This window comes from Capra hircus, chromosome 12, assembly GCF_001704415.2.
Source record: "Capra hircus breed San Clemente chromosome 12, ASM170441v1, whole genome shotgun sequence".
Lineage (NCBI taxonomy): Eukaryota > Metazoa > Chordata > Mammalia > Artiodactyla > Bovidae > Capra > Capra hircus.
In genome coordinates this window covers 73,473,809-73,494,938 of record NC_030819.1, presented here as the reverse complement: position 1 = coordinate 73,494,938, position 21,130 = coordinate 73,473,809, and the positions used below count along the sequence as shown (strand labels likewise).

Sequence of the window (21,130 nt, the reverse complement as noted above, 5' to 3'; positions counted from 1 at the left end):
CGCAGCATCATGGCAGCAGCGACATATTTCAGGCCCTAGTTCTTTGGACTAATAATCCATAAAGCTTCTGTAGCCTGGTCCCCCCTTTTCCCTTACTATAATTTTTCTCAAGTACTTCTTAATTCATTCCTCCACTTCTGTCACTATAAAACCCATCTTCCAGCAAATAAGAAGAAGCCCTCGCTGGAAAGAGAGAGATTCTCAGGATGCCATCAGCCGTAGCACTACTAAGGAGAACTGCGGCGCTCCAAATGTGTCCAGACGTGTTCAGAAAGCCCACATATATCCAAACCCTGCCACATCAGACAGGCACACACATCCTAGACTTTATCCATATTCTGAACACAAGGGGACTGTGATAAGATATAAATGGTGGGGAATCATTCTCTAGTGACCCTTTATTTTTTATTTTTTCCTCTCAGTTGATTTATTTTTTTTTTTTGATGCTTTTGTTTTGTTTTGTTTTGTTTTGTTTTCTTACATGCGTTCCCAAACATGAACCCCCCTCCCACCTCCCTCCCCACAACATCCCTCTGGGTCAACATGTATACTATCATGTAAGAATTGAATCGCCAGTCTATGTCTGATGCAGGATACAGCATGCTTGGAGCTGGTGCACGGGGATGACCCTTTATTTTTATATGAGAAGGTCTGAAAGGCAGGAAGAGAGGCTGGTAGCACATTTTCTATTCAAGGGGATAAAAGGAGGAATAAGAGATTTAGTTAGAGCAGATGAGATGACTTGAGTGAGGAACCTATTTGTATACCTTCCTGTTAAACTCAACCTCTTGAGTTTTTATCAGAACATGGGTCCTGGGTTTCTCAGGTGGTACAGTGTTAAAGAATCTGTCTGCCAGTGCAGGAGACGCAACAGATGTGGGTTCTATTCCTGGGTCGGGAAGATTCTCTGGAGTAGGAAATGGCAACCCACTCCAGGATTCTTGGATGGAAATTCCATGTCAGAGGAGCCTGGCAGGCTACAGTCTATGGGGTTGCAAAGAGTTGGACGTGACTGAGTACACATGGACCCAGCGCACGATATTTGACTTAGAAAAAAATGGTTAGATACACTAAGTGTCAATGAAAAGGCCACAGAAACTGGGCAGTTCACAAGCCATCGCAACTGCAGAGTTCAAAGTGACTTGGAGTCCCAGTGCTTGCTTGCCCAGCTGTGGTCCCCTAGGCAGGACAAAAGTTTCTTTTTAAAAATACGGGCAAAGACTCTCGATTACTGGTTTTCTTTATTTTTATTCTCACAATGAAATTTTAATCTTGAGTGTTGTGTGTGCATGTATGGGTATCACTAGCTTTCTTAAAGTCTCAGAAATTTCTATGTAATTATATTCATATAATTTTTCTATCAAAAAGTATTATTTAACATATTAATGATAAATTTGTTACTCAACTACACTTTTGCTCATTCTCCCCCACAAGTGATACTAATAATATATTCATTCAATAAGCAATATTTCAGCCTCCTATGCACAATCCCTGAGGTCAGACAGGACCCCAGGCCTCAAGTACTTACAGCCTAGTGTGGAAGTCAGACAGAAAGAAAGATTAACAAGATTAATGATTACAGTAGAGCATGAGAGGTATTGTGATAAGGGATGCCAAAAAGAAGGACATTTAATTAAAGCAGATCAAGGACACCTTCTCAAATTGGGAGACATCAGGTTGCATTTTAAAGAGTAGGAATCAGACTAAGCAGGGGCAGGACATTCTGTGAATAAATGAAAAATGGCATTGTATTATACTAGGTTGTTCAGGCTGTCATAACAAAGAACCACAGACCGGGTGGCTTAAACAACAGATGTTTATTGCCTCACATGGAAGCTGAAAGTCTAAAATCAAGGTGTCCACAAAGTTGGCTTCTTCTTTTTTTTTTTTTTTTTATTGGAGTATAGTTGCTTTACAGTGTGATGTCACTTTGAGTGGGTTGGCATTTCCTTCCCACTGAGGTCACCACAGAACACAGAACAGTTTCCTGCACCGTCCAGTAGGTCCTCAGTTATCTGCTTTATATGTAGTGTCGGTAGTATATATACATGTTTCTGCTGATGGCTGTGAGCGAAGGATCTCTGCCTGTCTCCTGCTTACAGATGACAGTCTTCTCATGTCTCTTCACATCATCCTCCTCTATATGTGTCTGCTCCTGTGACCAAATTTCCGTGTTTTTATAAGGGTACCTTTCCTAGTGGATTCAGTTCAGTTCAGTTGCTCAGTCGTGTCCGACTCTTTGCGACCCCATGAATCACAGCACGCCAGGCCTCCCTGTCCATCACCAACTCCCAGAGTTCACTCAGACTCACGTTCATTGAGTCAGTGATGCCATCCAGCCATCTCATCCTCAGTCGTCCCCTTCTCCTCCTGCCCCCAATCCCTCCCAGCATCAGAGTCTTTTCCAATGAGTCAACTCTTCGCATCAGGTGGCCAAAGTACTGGAGTTTCAGCTTCAGCATCATTCCTTCCCAAAGAACACCCAGGACTGATCTCCTTTGGAATGGACGGGTTGGATCTCCTTGCAGTCCAAGGGACTCTCAAGAGTCTTCTCCAACACCACAGTTCAAAAGCATCAATTCTTTGGCGCTCAGCTTTCTTCACAGTCCAACTCTCACATCCATACATGACCACTGGAAAAACCATAGCCTTAGTGGATTAGATCTCATTTTAACTTAATGTCCTCTGTAAAGACCCCCATCTCCAAATAAGCTCACATGGTGAGGTACTGGCAGTTACGACTTCAACATATAAATTTACAGGGGACACAATTCAATGCATAACAAGCACTGAGTTCCCATTTCAAGATGGTGAAGTGAATATGTTTCTGCTCCATGCTTTTCTCAGCAATTACCCTAAACAGAGGAGGAACTGAAACAAACACAAACCCCAGCTTCAAAACCCAAGAGAAACCAGTGTTCTCAGACAAAAAATCTATGAAGACAAAGTAGATGAAGAAACACTGAGGGGCCGGGAGAGCAAAGAGCAAATCTAAAGCCCTGCTGCGGGGGAGGGGGCAGGGTGGGGGGAGGCGGGAATGCAGGAGCCACAGGAAGGCAGCTAGCCCCACAGAGCAAGGTGAGGGCCCCAGAGATGGACGTACCAGCTACAGGGAAGGTGATGGACGAGAGGAAGGCGCCTATGTCTGCTTCCACCCTGACAGTTCAGGTGCTAATGCCCCCAGCCTGACAGGAAATCAAAAGTGTATCCTCTGGATCAACCAAACCAGACAGGCTTGGGACAGAAGGCAGCCATGTTCAGACCCCAGGGTGAGAGTGGAAAGACTGTAAACTGCTGCATACCAGGCTGTGGGCCTCTGGGCCCCCTTCTTTGAACTTTTTACTGCTCCCTGCACTTTTTCCTCTGAGACATAGAGCATGATATTTTATCCATGAAACAAGAACAGGTTGCTGTTTTTTTTTTTTTTTTAGCAACAAAATAAAAAGGAGCTCTTAGAAATTAAAAATATCTCCTCTTCCCCACAAAAAGACAAACAAGTAAAATATTTAGAAGATAAAGCCAATAAAATGTGTGAGATAACAGAAAAAATGATTATGTTTAAAATTTTTATATGCATATTTGTATATAGTATATATGGCAGGTTGTTGTTGTTCAGGCACTAAGTCATGTCTGACTCTTTACAACCCCATGGACTGCAGCGTGCCAGGCTTCCCTATCCTTCACTATCTCCCAGAGTTTGCTCAGATTCCTGTCCCCTGAGCCAGTGATACTATCTAACCATCTCATCCTCTGCTGCCCTCTTCTCCTTTTGCCTTCAATCTTTCCCAGCATCAGGGTCGTTCCAAAACATAAATATGGCAGATATGTGTATACGTGTATATATACACACATACCCCAAGTTCCTGGTACAAAGCTCAGAGCTCCTAAAACCTTCGTAATTTCCTAAATGATAAGAGCTTTCAGAGCATCTCTTGTTCCAGTCTTTGGCCTTTGACCCCATCTCTGATTCAGGGCTCCTAAAACCCTGTAATTTCCTAAGTGATCAGACCACAAGGAGCACCTTTTATTCTCCTGAGGCAACTCCATGTGGGCTCCTGAATGATTCCTGCATGGGGGCTGGCCACCAGAAGAACCAAGTCGTGGTTAGATGTTTGGAATTTTCAGTCTCAAACCTCCATCCTCCAGAGAAGAAAAAAGAGCCAGAAATGGAATTAATAACTGATCATGCCTATAGGAGGGAGCCTCCATAAAAGTCCCAGAAATATAGGGGTTCAAGGAACTGTTGAGTAGATGCCCATATCCATATACAACATATCCACCAGGAGGGTGGCCGCACCCCAACCCCACAGCGACAGAAGCTTCTGCATAGAACCCTCCCTGGCCTCTCCCTTTATCTTTCCTCATCTGGCTGTTCATCTATATCCTTTATCATTCTCTTTAATGAACTTATAAACATAACTAAGTAAAATGAGTTCTGTGAGTGGCTCTAGCAAATTAATTAAATCCCAAATGCAGGCTGTCGGAACTTCTTTTTCGGCTGTACCACATGGCATGTGGGATCCTAGTTCCCCAACCATGGATTGAACCTGAATCCTCTAATGGAAATATGGAGTTTTAACCACTGGACTGACCACCAGGGAAGTCCCTTGTGGATACTTTTGATTTGTAGCCAAGTTGGGCAGAAGCCCTGGGTACCCTGAGGACTGACTACTTGTGCCTGGCATCTGAAGTGGGGTGCAGTCTTGTGGGACTGAGTCCTTAGCCTGTGAGATCTGATGCTATCTCCAGGCAGAGAGTGTCAGAACTGAGTTAAACTGAGGGCCATTTAGCTGATGTTGCAGAACTGCTTGGTGGGGAAAACCCCACACACATTTTGTATCAGAAGTGCTGTCTCTGTGTGTGTACATGCGCGTGCACACGAGGGAGTGTAGGAGTTAAGGATACACTTAGGAGGGAAAAGAGTGGGGTTTTTCCTAATTCCATATGCCAGGAAGTAACTGACTAACACACACACACACACACACACACACACACACACACACACACACACACACACGAGGTAGGGAGGCGGGGAGTAGTCAATGAAAAATTAGAGGGGAAAAAATACTTTTTTATGAAAAAGTTAGAAGATAAATCAAGGAAGCCTAAGATTTGAATAATAAGAATCCCATAAAGAGAAAATGAAAGGAAATAAATCAAAGAAATAACACAAGAAAATCATCTAAAACTACAGATAAATTTCCGGACTGAAAATGAATAAAATGACCCTCACACTAAGATCATCATTATGCAATTACAGAATACCAGAAAAGAAGAGAAGGAGATAAGAAATATTTCTAGGGGAAGCAGGGGAAAGCCCCCATATAAGTACAAAATTCAGATGGCCTTGCATTCCTTAGGAACGAATAACTCAAAGTCAGAAGAGCAATGCCTTCAAAATGGTAAAGGAAAATTATTTGCAATTTGGAATACTTACTAGAAAATTGCAAGTTGAGTATGAGGGTTGAATAAAGACAGTTTCAGACATGCAAGGACTTGAACATACATCTTCTCTTGGGAAGCTACTAAATAATATGCCCCACCAACACAAATAAGTAAAGCAAAAAGGAAAAAAGAAGAAATGCAACCCAGAAATCAGGGAACCCAACACAGGAAAGCAATAAAAGCAATTCCCCGGATGGTTTTAAAGCCCTGATTCCCATCCTTGGCTGCACACTAGAATCACCTGGGGAGCTTTAAAAGCCTAAAGCCCAGGCCAGGATACAGTAGGAGCCCTGGGGGCGTGACCCAGGCATCAGGGACCTTTAAAGTCCCCCGCCCAGATGATTCCAGTGAACAGCTGAGGTTGGGAACTATTCCCTGAAAGGATAGTCCCAGAACAATAGCACTGTTGGAGGCTTCAAAATCAACCAGCCCAGATGAAGTGAGGAGGGAGGTTTGCAGAAGGGAAAGAGACCCAGAATTGACAAGTTAATCTGACAGTCACAAAGTGGAGAATTTTATGGAAATTTGCATCAAGAGGCACTTTGTAGAACACTCACAAAAGCTAAAGGAAGGCAGTCAGATGTTCAAAGGAAACTAAGAAAATGAAAAATAAAAGGAAAGATTTCCGAAATTATAAAAGAAAAAAACTGTAAATTATAACTGGCTTGGCAGTGAAAAATATTTGCAGAGTCATAATAAAGGAAAGCCTGAGATACTGAATGATTAGATGGGGAGAATCAGGGGGAAAAATCATAAGATTAAAAATAGATGAATCAACAGATACCCATATACTTTACTAACATCAGTTCAGTTCAGTTGCTCAGTTGTGTCCGACTCTGCAACCCCATGGACTGCAGCACGCCAGGCCTCCCTGTCCATCACCAACTCCCAGAGTTCACTCAAACTCATGTCCATTGAGTCGGTGATGCCATCCAGCCATCTCATCCTCTGTCATCCCCTTCTCCTCCCACCTTCAATCTTTCCCAGCATCAGAGTCTTTTTCAAATGAGTCAGTTCTTCGCATCAGGTGGCCAAAGTATTGGAGTTTCAGCTTCAGCATCAGTCCTTCCAATGAATATTCAGGACTGATTTCCTTTAGGATGGACTGGTTGGATCTCCCTGCAGTCCAAGGGACACTCAAGAGTCTTCTCCAACACCACAGTTCAAAAGCATCCATTCTTCGGCCCTCAGCTTTCTTTATAGAAAACTTTATTAACATATTCAGAGCCACATAACAAAAGACACAGCTAAGGGAGTGTGGCTAGATGAATAAGGGCCCCCTCAAAGAGCTCCACATCCTAACCCCTGCACACTCTCTGTGAAAGTGTTAGTCACTCAGTCTTGTCCAATTCTTTGCAACCCCATGGACTGTAGTCCAACAGGCTCCTCTGTCCATGGAATTCTCTAGGCAAGAATACTGGAGTGGGTAAGCCATTCCCTTCCCCAGGGGATCTTCCCAATCCAGGGATTGAACCCAGGTCTCCTGCATTGCAGGCAGATTCTTTACCATCTGAGCCACCAAGGAAGCCTCGGAAGCTGTCAGTGTTACCTTATATGACAAAAGAGACTTTGTAGAAATCAAGAATCGGGACACAGAGAGAGGCACCTGTGTGGTACAGGTGGAACCAACAGAATCACAACGGTCCTTACAAGAGGAAGGCAAGAAGGTCAGAGTGGAGAGGAGGTGATATGACGATGAGAGTCGAGATTAGAGTGAGCCACAGGCCAAGGAAGGGGCTTCCCAGGTGGCTCAGTGGTAAAGAATCTGGCTGCCAATGCAGGAGACACAAGAGATGCAGGTATGATCCCCGGGTAGGGAAGATCCCCTGGAAAAGGAAATGGCAACCCACTCCAGTATTCTTGCCTGGAGAATTCCATGGACAGAGGAGCCAGGTGGGCTGCAGTCCGTGGGGTCACAAAGAGTTGGACACAACTGAGCAACTAACGCACACACACATGGGTGAAGGAACCAAAGAATGGCAGCAGCAGCCAAGAGACACTGGGAGAGGCAAGGAGCAGATTCCTTCTCGAGCCTGCAGAAGAAACCAGCCCTCCTGACACCCTGACTTCAGTCCCTTCCTCCTCATATCTGACCTCTGACCTCCAGAACTGCAAGAGATTCCATTTGTGTTCTAAGCCCCTAGATGAAATTAAAGCAACCTGCAGTGAGTGTTCGGGGTGGTGGAAGTGAAAGTAGCAGTAGCAGAATTAGCAGTAGCAGCGGCCAGAATGAGAGAGCAGTGTTCCTCAAACATAAACGTGTGCACACTTCAGCTACAGACCATGGTAAACTGTGGGCGCTGATTCAGGTCTGGAGCATCAATCAGGCAACGCCTCTACTGCTGGGCCGTGGACCACATTGGAGTAGCAGAGACCTAGACTGCAGCACCAGAGAGAGGGGGGTTGTGGGGGGAGAAGGTGGGGGGTGGAGGCACAGAGAGGGCTTTGTGCATAAGCTAAGGCATTTTGACTTGATTCTTGAAGACAGGGAGCCACTGGACCATGGAACAACAGGATGAGGTGGTATTTTTCTCAAAGTGTTGATTTCGGTAGAAGAGGCAGGGGGAAGCAAACCAGAGACTGGCCGTACACTGATGGCGCAACTGGAAACGCTAGGGAGTGGGGGTGGGGGGATGATGCTGGCACATCTGCTTCCACACCCAGCACAGAGAACTGCAGCCACCCATGTGTGAGTGAACACTGTGAATTCGTCCTCTCTGACGTTCTGACCTACAGGAATTTTCTTGTTTTTTTACATCAACATCATATATGCTGCTGCTAAGTCGCTTCAGTCATGTCTGACTCTGTGCGACCCCATAGACCCCTGCAGCCTACCAGGCTCCTCTGTCCATGGGATTTGCCAGGCAAGAGTACTGGAGTGGGTTGCCATTGCCTTCTCCGACATCATATATAGTACTTATTAAATTCCCATCTTCCATGGTAGCCCCACATTTAAAGAAGTGGTAAGAACAACCATTTTCTCAGGAAAGTTGCATTACGTAGTAAAACTGAAATAGCTTAAAAAAAAACAAACAAACTTGAAACCTTGCAGCTCCTCACACTCCACATATTTGGGTATCACACAGTGTTCACCTTCTGCGCATTGACCATAATTAAGGCAAACTGCAGGTGTCTGCCTTTAAATTCACAGAGGTGTAATGTACATATTTGATTTTCCTAAAGCATTAAAAAAATGGTTCTGCAATGCATTCTCTGAGGAATTCTATGCATATGGATTAGATAGTATGAGAAGACTACAATATGGGTAACAAGTCAGTAAATATATTGAACACCCACAAATTATTAATAGTTTGGTGTCAAAATGGGAGCAGCTGTTGAATGCTATTGGTGAGGAGCCATCCTGGGTGCAATCCTGCTCCATATTTTCTATTAATAGCCTGAGGATCTTATGAGTAAGGCACTAATCAATCCACAGGAAATGCAGCTCTGGGAGAGATTACTAATGCCTTGGACAACAATATTGAAATTCCAGGAGGATCTTGTTCAATCGAAGAAATGAGCCAAAATCAATAGGGCAAGCACACAGGTGTTTCAGCCACAGGATTCAAGACCCTTCAAACAGAAATCAAGACCATCCTGCCAGCCAAACACCCAGGTGGTAAAGCTCTTCAACTCCTGTCTTGCCTCCCCTCCTCCATCACGAAAAGGCTGGGTAGACATATGTCAAGGAGCGTCTCTACACGGGATTAACCCTACTACCTACAGCTCCTCAAAACTTCTCCCTCCAGTAACCTGCAATGAGAGGGACGATGGATTTGATATGACTGGTGGAGCCCACATTTAGCAAATCTGGACTTTGGGACACCGTGGCCTTCAATGCAGGGAAAAAATAAAAAGCACTGAGAGGTTTCTGTAAGAGTAGTATGACTTTTTCCCGAGGAGTGTCATAGTATCTTCCTGACATTTTGAAATGTGGTCAATAAAGAGAAAGAGAGCTGGGGGAAGAGGACAATCAGATGTCTCTAACAGCCTCTCATTTACCTCCCCAAAGCTGTCTTTCTAAAACCTAAAACAACCTTTTCTTTCAATTACAACCCTTTCCCCTGGTCATCCTTGCCCCCACTTGGTCAGTCAGTAACCAAGCTCTGCCCTTTTCACCTGCTAAGCGTTCCTCTGACCTACACTCTCATCTCCATCCTCTCACCCACCACTCTGCTTCAGACCTTCATCATTGCTCACTGAGTCTAATATGGAAGCCTCAGAGACCTCTCTGTTACTTCAGACCCATCCTTCACCTGGTTACCAGTGTGATCCAGCAGCCAAAATGCAAATGTGACCTTGAAGCGTCCCTGTTTAAAACATCTCAGTACCTTCAGGACTCACAGAATGAAGTTCAAGTTCGTTCAGGTCGGCAGTGGTGTTCTACCACAGGGACCAGGAGCTTCCTGTACATGGCATCTCTGGAGCCTCAAAACCTGGGAGATGCTTCTAGCATCTTCTGCCCAGGGTGTCAGGGCTGCTACACATCCTGCAGTACCCAAGACAGCCCACTCAATGAACCACCCCACCCAGACTGCTACAACTGAGGAACCCTCCTCAGGGCTCCTGACTTCTGCAGGCTCCTAGCTTGCCCTTCTCAACTGCAGCTACACAAAATTCATCCATGCTTTTCCTTGCCATTATACCTTCCTTCCTTCTTCTAATTCCTGACACCTGGAATGACTCTCCTGTGACTCATCTTTTAAGCTTCAGCTTTCCAACTGTTTGTATCCCCTGCACTCACCACTCTGCTCTATACCTAGTTCTCCTCTTCACTTGACTAAGGTCCTTCTAGGCAGAAATTGTATGTGCCTGGTCCTTGTTAGTACAGTGGTGACTATCCCTGCCTGTCATGCAGAAGTCAGGGGTTTGATTCCCCAATGAGGAGGCAACATGCCCTTTTTGGGGCTTTCTCAGGTGGTGCTAGTGGTAAAGAACCTGCCTGCCAATGCAGGAGACACAAGAGATGTGGGTTTGATCCCTGAGTTGGAAATAGACCCTCAAGAAGGACATAGCAACCCACTTCAGTATTCTTGCCTGGAGAATCCCATGGACAGAGGAGCCTGGCGGGCTGCAGTCCATGGGGTCGCAAAGAGTCAGACACTACTAAGCAACTTAGCACGCATGACAGTATTTATATAAACATACAAATGTGAGGGATGGATGACTGGGTGAGAGCAAAGGCTTTTCAGAGGCTGCTGCTCGTCCCAGTGTCCACGATGTTGGCAACAGGTGCAAGCATTGTTTTACAGCTGAGACGATAGTTGAGGTCAGTTTCAGCTCAGATCATCTCTGCCTTTAGTTCCAAAATTCTGTGCTGTAGAAGTCACTCTCTGGCCCTGATCTTCATCCACTTTAAAAAGTGCCAGATGGCACCTTGCGTGATATGCCACTCACCCAAGCTGAAGACTGTGGATCACAACCAGCAACTGGACAGGTCCCTCTGTGTGGCAAGTCTGCCTCAAATCTTCTCAAGAACTCAGCAGTTTTGCTGGCAGGAACACAAACAGGTGTTAGTGCCTTCGTAAAAGAAGAACCATCACTCTTCATTGTGCCTCTGGATGCTAGCCTAGACTTCTGTTGGGGGGTGATAGAACAGAAGGCGAGTTTGTGGGCATGGTAGAGTACAAGGTCAAGCAAAATGCTAGTGCGAGACTGCACCTCATGGTGGAAGAATATAATACTAGGCCTGTGGAATGTGAACCTACCGTTTCATTTTCTTCTGCTTTGTGTCCTTTACATGGAGATAAATGCCCTATCAGACTCCACAGTATGGGCCCTAATTGCCTACCTGAACACTTGAAGCTTGACAGTGTAGGGCTGAACGGCCTGTAGAATGAACGGCCCTCCCCTACAACATCCCTCCCGTGGTATGGTGTCCGTCACACCACGCTGCTGTCACATCAGGCCCTTCACCCTCCAGGGGTCTCTCTTCTAGTCATCTCACTGCCCCTGTGGCTTGGACTACCCTCAGGATACACAGAGCCACTAAGCCTGTCACTCTTAACTATTTACGGGTCATGGACCCCTTTGGAATCCTAAAAGCAGAAATGGGCCCTCTCCCTAGACATACACACACCCCTTTGCATTTCATTTGTATCTTCCATGGAAGAAAGACATGCTGCCAGTTCTGATCTGTATCTCTTTTTAGCTCTGAGAGATTGCAAAAGGCATACCAAGGCATAGCTCAGTGTTTTTAATATTTTATTGATTTATTTGATTGCACCAGGTCTTAGTTGCAGCATGCAGGATCTTGTAGTTGCAACACATGGAGTCTTTAGTTGCTGCATGGTACCCTAGCTGTAGCACAGGGAATCTAGTTCCCCAACCAGAGATCAAACCCAGATCCTTGTATTGGGAGCACGAAATCTTAGCCACTGAACTACCAGGGAAGTCCCCTCAGGTTTAATAAGCTGCTTTTCCCTTAAAAATCCAAACCGTCACCCCAATTTCTCCCTCACATGTGTCAAGCATAGAATGCTGGAATTGTTTCCTAGTCCTTACTTTAACGACTGCCCCTTTTTGCCTCCCATTGATGAATTTCTATTGTTTGGTCCTTTCCCCATGTAACTGGTGGAACTTTGATCCCCTTAATTCATATTCACAATCAAATAGCTCAGCAAGGCCTGGTTATACCGCACGAGACCCTGGCAGCCTGCTTTCCTTCTGCCTTTTCCTCTGTCACCCCTCTGCTCCCCCCTCATATTTTAGGCCTGATGCTAAGATCCAATTTATCAAGCACTTAGGGCATGGGCATCAAAGGAGACACAAATGGTCTGGTAAGAATAAATGGTATCCAGTGAGGGTGGAAATCAAAATAAGGAATTAGAAGTTAAACAGAGATGCCAACATCACTTCAAATAATTACTTAGGTAGAACATGGCATCTGAACAAGGTCAGAATCTTCTGCTGGGAAAGGAAGAGCTGAAAGTTAAGCGACGAACATAACCCAGAGAAACACAAGGCTTCAGCAGCTGAGACGAGCAGCCTTTCCATTTGTGTAGGGTTGCTTATCTTGCCCAGAGTAGACAAGGAGACTAATGATGCTGTGGATCTGGAAGCTGCCCCGTCGTCTGAGGTTTTATGAAGCCATCAGTCACAAGCGTAAAAAGAAGAGTGTTGCCAGAAGTTTGGCTGAGATTTCTGAATATCCTTAGCTGAGAGCAGACTATGGGAGAAAGCAGCGGAAAAGAAGCACCATGATAAGCAAGTAAGGAGCTTCAGACCAGGTGCACCAGCAGCCCCGCACTGTGTTCTGAGGGATGCTTCTTACCCGCCAATGCCAAGCACAGAGCTGGCTGGGTAGCTCACCAGCAGCCACGGCCTTTGTGCCCGTGATCACTGCCCTGTTCATGCCACAAGATCAGAGCACAGTGACAGGGCCACGGGACTGCCGGAGGCATACCAGTAGGGGCCTGGGAAGAATGTGGGTTACTCCCAAGTGATTAACTTTACAAACAAGAGAAGTTCCAAGCTACCAGGCTAACTAGCATTTTTCTGTTGTCAATAGATTGGCTGAACTGGATTGGAATCCCTGTAGGTAATTATGGTCAAATTCAATAAAAATAAAATAACCTCCTTGAGGCTCAACAGGACAAACATCTACTGGAGGGGAAGTCCAACAAAACTAAGAGCCCCAGACTCCGGCACTGAGTCACCTTTTTGTTGGGGTTCCTTCTTTGCCACCACTGTGACTCTGTCACCTAATGAGGGGGGTGATCCTCTCCCACGTTAGCACTTTGACCCAGGCACAAATACAGGATCCCTTCCTTTATTCTCCAGAGAACACCTGAAAAGGGACCACCAATAACAGACTGGTTTTGAAGACTTAGTTAACCTTAACTCATCTCCAACTTAGGATGCTTAAGCATCCTTCCTACTTGTCCTTAGGGTGGTGCCTATGGCTTATCCTAAAAGGCCTCTTCAGGGTAACATCACCTGGACATAATTCTGTTGTAGCAGATACTTCTAAATATCCATCAAAATGAGCATTCTCTTCTAGTCATATAACCCGACCATATTTCCTAGCTTCCCAGGCAGCTAAGGTTGGCCACATGGTGGTTTTGACCAACAATATGAGGAAGGAAGTAATGCACACCACTTCCAGGATGAACTGATAATAAGCCTCCCATGCATGAGCCTCCATACATGTCCCTCCTCCTTCTGGCTGTCTGGAATAGGGACAAGCCCCAGCACAATCCTGGAGGTCATTTGTGTATTGAAAGTGGTAGAACCACTGTTTTTGGTGTCGGAATATCTGCGTGGAGGGGGCCTCTTCTCAAACCTGTTTGCCCATGTCTTACGTGAAGAAAAAATAGGGCTCAAATAATTATTTTATTTTGAGGTTTGTTGATTACAGCAATTAGCCAACCCTACTAATACAACATAATATACACAACAGAATCGCCTCTCAGTTTAGGTTATCAGTTTCACAGGACGTGAGGAGAGGCCAAGAAGGGCAGAGGAACAGTAGAAAAAGTAGAATTCTAAAGGGTTAAGCTTGGCATCTTAGTTATTTCAGAACCTTAGGGGAGGAGAAGGTGAGAAAGGGGAGGAAACCACCTGTCCTTAAGGCTGACTGGTGTCAGGTCCAGCAGCTGCCTAGGCCCGTGGTGTGAAAATGAATAGGCATTTATCTCAGTACCACTAAGATTTGCCTAGTTTGAGGTCAAGTGGGAGTTTGGAAGGAGAAACTGGAGGGCGAGAAAGTCAGGGAAGGAGAGGGATATGACTGGTTATAACGTAATATGATGGAGTATCAATGTTAATGGCGATTCATCAATCAAAAAATTTTTGACCTTTTTGAAAGGATAAAATATATGGGAAAGATCACAGAGAGTGAAATGTGTATGTGTTGGCTCATTTAAATAGGCCAGAAAGGCAAAGATAATTCCTATAAGGCTTTAAAAAAAATTGTTAGAAAAGACTACCAGCATCTCTAATGTTCAAGGAAGAATCAGTTTATATTAAAAAAACTTATAATACTTACCAAAGGGGAAGGGGGTGGGGGTGGGGGGATAACTTGAGACTATGGGATCAACAGATGCACAAGGACCATATATAAAAAAAAGGTAAACAACAAGGATTTTTTAAAAAACAATCAGTTTAAAAACAGTCACAGTGATCTGTAAGAGCTCATGAGTCAGGTGCCCGCCAGCCATTGCACCACAGGGTTACAGGCTGTGCCACGCAGCTTCCTCTGCCTGGTTGCCCACATCCGATGCTGAACCATGACAGATAAGGAGGTGCTAATAAAAATGTTAAAGGACCCATTTTAACCCTCAAGAGTCATAATTAGGAAGGCAGGATCCTTGCGGGGTGGATGGGGTAGTTTTTCTTTCTCTCATCGCCTAGTCAGTTGACACACAAACTCCAATAACTGCAGAGCACAGACAGTGAGGTAAGAAGGGCACCTAGATAGAGGGTGGCCACAGGAGCACCACTCAGTAACACAGTACACACACCAAGAACTTGCTAACCTAGTGTAGTGCTTGACACGCACCAGGTCCGTAAGTGGTAAGCGTGTTAGTCGCTCAGTCGTGTCCAGCTCTTTGTGACCCCATGGACTGTACCTCACAAAACTCCCCTGTTCATGGAATTCTCCAGGCAAGAATACTGGAGTGGGCAGCCATTCTCTTCTCCAGGGGATCTTCCCAACCCAGGGATCGAACCCAGTCTCCTGCACTGCAGACAAATTCTTTACAATCTGAGCCACCAGGGAAGCCCGTACATAGTGGTACAAACTTCCCCACCAGGGAAGCGCATACATACCAGGTACAGTACAAACTCTTGAATATATGAAAGCACATTTCCTGTGAGATACTATCAATGCATTAGAATAAAAATTTTATCTTGTGTTTCTCAAATATTTTTTCGTTTATATTTGTTCTCTTTGGACTATTGGTTTCAATCCCTTTGCCAGTTTTTCTGGAGTTGCCTTTTTTCTTATTAATTTGTAAGAGTTCTTTGTGAAACTAAGCCTTTATTATTTTTGAAGCAAATAGTTTCTCCTAGACCATCACTTCCTTGTAACATAGTTCACTATGTCATCTAGCATAAGTTTTTCCTGTAGTCAAATCTGTATTTTTTTCCTTATGGATTCTAAGTTGCACACATAGCATAGGAAGGCATTTCTACCACAAAATTTTTAAAGCATTGTTCATTACATTCTGTGTTGAATTAATACAGTTTGTCAAATTATCTGTCCTTTTGACACTGATTTGAAAAAAATACTTGTATCAACAGCTAAAGTACCCTGACGCTGGCAAAGATTGAGGGTAGGAGAAGGGGACGACAGAGGATGAGATGGTTAGATGGCATCGTCGACTCAATGGACATGAGTTTGAGCAAACTTCAGGAAATAATGAAGGATGGGGAAGCCTGGGATGCTGCAGTCCATGGGTCACAAAGAGTCGGACACAACTAAGAGAATGGTAGACTCTCTTCCATTCACTATTAATTGCAATGCCAATAACACTTTTTTATTATTACAATACCTATGTTGTATATGATTCATGTCACCAGCTTCTCCCTTATCCCTTCAATTTTTCAAGTTTGTCTATTTTTAAAATATTTTTCTCTTTAAAATTGGTTTATCATATTTCATAAAAGGATGAAATGGTCAATGGTAATTAAGTCACCTGTTTAATTTATATATGAAAAAGAGTAGAATTATCTTTACAATGGTGATTTTTTTTCCTCTTCTAGTAAATAGATATTCTATATTTTCATCTTATTTTAGGTATTTTTTTTTTATAGATAAAAGTCTATTAGACACACATTCACCTGTTTTACAATGTCGATAGATATTGTAAATGAAATTTTTCTTTTAATTACATTTTATAGTGGACTTTTGATGGTGTGTCTGATGGTGTGAAGACGGAAGTATTTGCATATTGATTTTAGATTCATTCATGATAGCCAAACTGATTAGTTCTAACAGTTTTTTAGTTAAGTCCCTTGAGAATTTTTTAGTTAAGTCCCTTGAGAGGTTTTAGATAAACAATCAGAGTCACTTATCTCTTCCTTTCCAGTATTTAAGTTCTTTCTTTGTTACAAATAAATTCTCTTTAATGGCTGAGTAATACTCCATTGTGTATATGTACCACAGCTTTCTTATCCATTCATCTGCTGATGGACATCTAGGTTGTTTCCATGTCCTGGCCATTATAAACAGTGCTGAGATGAGGAGATGAGGGAGAGGGAGAGGGTGGGTTGATTTGGGAGAATGGCATTCTAACATGTATACTATCATGTAAGAATCGAATCGCCAGTCTGTCTGACGCAGGATACAGCATGCTTGGGGCTGGTGCATGGGGATGACCCAGAGAGATGTTGTGGGGAGGGAGGTGGGAGGGGGGTTCATGTTTGGGAACCCATGTAAGAATTAAAGATTTTAAAATTAAAAAAAAATAAATAAATAAAGTTTGAATTCACACACACACAAAAAATAATAATAAAAGCCACATGTATTTAAAAAAAAATAAAAAAAAATAAATTCTCTCTAATTTCCTATCTAAGAATCCCTATCAGTCGTGAATAGCAAATAGTCTTGTCATCCTGTTCCTGACTTTACTGAAAAAGTTGCCTTCTTTTTCTGTTTTCAAACCAGCTGGGCCTAGTGTCTTTTTAAAGATGAGATCAAACTACATTTTCTCTTCCATTTAGAGTTTTCATTCTATTCAGGTTTCAAGTCTAATGGCATACCTTTTCCTAGGAAATAAATTAGGAAATCTGAGTTAAACAAATTAACAGAAGTAGGACATAGTATTTCTCTTCTAGAATTGTGGTTACACTTCCTTTCTTATCCTTGGAGTTCTTCCTTATTCCTTACTCAGACAAGTCAAAAGTTTATCCATTTTATCAGAGTTTTACAAAAAACTTAGGCTTTGGTTTATCGATGATAAATTTTTCTATTCAACTTCATCACTTTTCTCCTTTATTCCTTCTTTCTGTTCTTTTGCATTTATGTGCTTAGTTATTTTATTTCCATTTTTCTAAAAGCTTTTAAACCTCTACATTTTTAAAATAATTTTATAGTCACATTCCATAGATTTTTAATGTGGAATACTTTAAACTTTATATTCTCTTATCCCAAGGTAATTTGTAATTTCAAAATTTTTATCCTAATAGTCTCCCCCATCCTCCCAGGAAACCTGAATATTTATTTTTTAATTGAATAATAATTAACACATAATATTAGTTTCAGGTATAGTGACGATATTTTTATACATTATGAAATGGTCAGTACAATAAATCCAATATGGTGACAGATGGTAACCTAACATTTACAATTTTAAAATATTAAGTGGATAGACTTTAAAATTTCTTACTGCTTAATTTCTAATTTTATTACATTTTCCCCCCTTAGGAATGGTGACTTGATAGATCTGGGGAGTATTTTGGGAATTTGCTGAGAGTCTTTGAGTCATTGTTGTTTAGTCACTTCAGTTGTGTTTGACTCTGTGACTCCGTGGACTGTAGCCAGCCATGTTCCTCTGTCCATGGGCTTTTTCCAGGCAAGAACACCGGAGTGGGTTGATATTTCCTACTCCAGGGCTTTGAGTCATGGCCAATGGTAATTAAGTCATATTTGTAAAGAATAGGTATTTTCATAAACTAGGCACAATACTTTGTGACTATGTAGGTATAATCATGCCAAGTTATTGTTATTCACATATCCTCTATGCCTTATGAAATTTTTTTGGCTCATATGATGACCTGTTAATTTCTATGGAGAATTAGTTAAATAAAAGGAAAATTTGACAAATCCATAATCTACATATAGACTTCAGCAGTTTCTGTTTCATATATTTCACATCTCTATTGGTATTTATAGTTCATATTATCTTTTGGATTACATATTTTATCTGCATAAAATATCCTTTATCCTATTGAATGCTTTCATCTTGAATTCAGTTGTGTCTCAATATTGCTACATTTGCCTTTTTTTATCAGCATTTATGGATATATGTTCTGTGCCTTTATTTTTTGTTGTAGTAGCTATCTCTAATAGTAACATACAGCTAGATTTTTGCTTTTTTTTTTTTTGCAATCTGAAAATTTTTTTAATAAGGAAATTTAGCCTATATAACTTTTTGCCAAAGAATTGATGCTTTTGAACTGTGGTGTTGGAGAAGACTCTTGAGAGTCCCTTGGGCTGCAAGGAGATCCAACCAGTCCATCCTAAAGGAAATCAGTCCTGAATGTTCATTGGAAGGACTGATGCTGAAGCTGAAACTCCAATAGTTTTGCTACCTGATGCAAAGAGCTGACTCACTTGAAAAAACTCTGATGCTAGGAAAGATTAAAGGAGGGAGGAGAAGGGAACAACAGAGGATGAGATGATTGGATGGCATCACCGACTCAATGGATATGAGTTTGGGTAAACTGTGGGAGTTGGTGATGGACAGGGAGGCCTGGCGTGCTGTAGTCTATGGGGTCGCAAAGAGTTGGACATGACTGAGCTGAACTGAATTGAGCTGACTACAGTCTTGTTGCTTACAAAACTTCCACACCTTTTCTTGCCTTTTGTTGTAATTATCAATTTTTCATTTGATTTGTTTCTTATGTTTTTGTTATATATCCTATTTAAACATTAATATAATTAAATATATAATAAAAACATAATTACTTATTTTTTACATCAATATCTGAAATTCATTAGCATTCACTCATATAAAAAATAATACTTGTTTTACTTCCTATCTTTCTCTCTTCCATCCATATGCTGCTTCTTGCACTGAAGCCCTCCATGATTTTATTTTGATCATGTTGATTCTTAATAATGAAAAAGAAAAAAGTTAATCATGTATTTAACTATAAATGTCATTGTTTTCTTTATTCACAATTATTCTGATATCTCTTCCTCTCTCTAGGGTTCCTTATTTGTTTGACCAGAGTTCATTTTGTGGTGACATTTTTAAGTAAATATCTTAGTATTCACACAGAAGTGATAAATTGGCTAGCTATGCAGGTAGCTTGTGGTGCATATCCCTCCAGGCATAGTATATTTACCAGGTGCTCTTTCAGGCCCTGGGGCCTTCTTAATGAATCTCTTGTCTAGAAGTTCTTAGGCTCTACCCTTGCAGGTAAAGGTGAGAGTTAGCTGGTCTCTCTCTTCTTCCTCTGCTGTCCTTGTTTGCTGTTCCTTTATACTCCACCTTCTCCCTCCAAGTACTATGTCCGATTTCTTACGTGGTTTATATTGATTAATCTTCTTTTGATTTAGCAAATATTAGCCCCACCCCATGCTATATATGAGGAAACCGAGGCTCAAAGAGGTTAAACAGGAATTTCCAGTTAGGACAGTAGTTAAGACTTGGCCCTTCCACTGAAAGGGGACGGATTCAATTTCTCTTTGGGGAACTAAGATCCCACATGCCTTGCAGCCAAAAAAAAAAAAATAAAGCAGAGAGATTAAAAATGTTAGAAGTTAAATTTTGAGACCAGGCAGGCAGTCTGGTCCCTGGTATATCTGGGTCCTGATACACCCTCCCAAGGGTGGGGGGGGGGGGCACTGATGGTATGATGTTCCAGTGATGAGAGATCGTTTAAGTGAAACTACTTTGTAAGTAAGTGGCCAGTCAACTTTTTTTTTTTTTTTTTTTTTTACCAATTATTAATCATACCCTAAGAAAGGCAGAAGCTGTTCCTGACATCCAGGAGCTGGCCTGGAACTCATAGCTAAACCTTGGTCTTCTCCTATTGAAAGTAATTTCATACAATATCAGTATCAGAGGAGGTCACTTTATGGCTTATGAAAAAATGAGACCACTCCATGACATGGCTGAACAAAGAAAAATGTATGAACCTTGTCTAAACTACAAAAATGACTATTAAACTAAACCCCCAGTATTTTGGCAAATGATAGAGACTGGTGCTTATTAGTCAATTACAGTATTAGTCTCACTCTGATCTTCCCTCCTTTTAAATAACATATCTGATAACTACTTTGCAATACCCCTGAAATTAACACAACATTGTTAATCAACTGTACTCCAATATAAATTAAAAAGTTTTTTAAAAGATACTTGATACCTAATCACTATTACTGCTGCTTGCTGATAACAGCCAACCCAGAACAAAGCCCTGTCTTCTCAAACCCTCTCCCATATCCTATCAGGCTTTTTGGTATCCTATCAGGCCCAAATCCTATCAGGCTTTTTGGTATCTATAAGTTCACTTCATTAGCATAAGACAGAACAACACAGGCCCAAATCCTATCAGGCTTTTTGGTATCTATAAGTTCACTTCATTAGCATAAGACAGAAAGTTATGAATAGGATGACTTTTGGTTCACCTTACTTGGATTATAAAATGTGAGGTTGGATGTAAGCCTACCATATGGATAAGGGATCAATTTGGCCCTTAAGTGTCTTTTGGAAGCTCCCATGAAGGGCATTAGAAGTTTTGTGAGCATATTAGAAGACAAACTTGGAACCTAAGTATGCATATTCAGCAGACCTGCCTGGATCCCTGGCTCTCAGAAACTAAAACAGATGAAGATGTGCCTCCTAGGAACTAATCACACTATCATTCAAACGGAAGTAAAAGAGATGCATGGCTCCAATGGCGGGAATGAAGAAAACTTCCCAACATTACCATCGGCAGGTGGAGTGCATGGTGATGCTTGGCAGTGGGAAAAGAAGGTCCTATTTGGGAATGAGCTTGGTTCCAAACGCTT

General features: G+C 42.4%; 1 protein-coding gene across 2 annotated transcripts in view; it reads right to left on the bottom strand.

Annotated features, from left to right (window-relative positions):
• EPSTI1 (epithelial stromal interaction 1 (breast)) overlaps positions 1-21,130 on the bottom strand; it is a 103,094-nt gene that overhangs the window by 34,352 nt on the left and 47,612 nt on the right. For both annotated transcript variants that reach the window (XM_018056782.1, XM_018056781.1), the window contains exon 7: positions 10,843-10,936. In XM_018056782.1, coding sequence (XP_017912271.1) covers positions 10,843-10,936 — 94 coding nt within the window. The remainder of the gene's footprint in view (positions 1-10,842; positions 10,937-21,130) is intronic.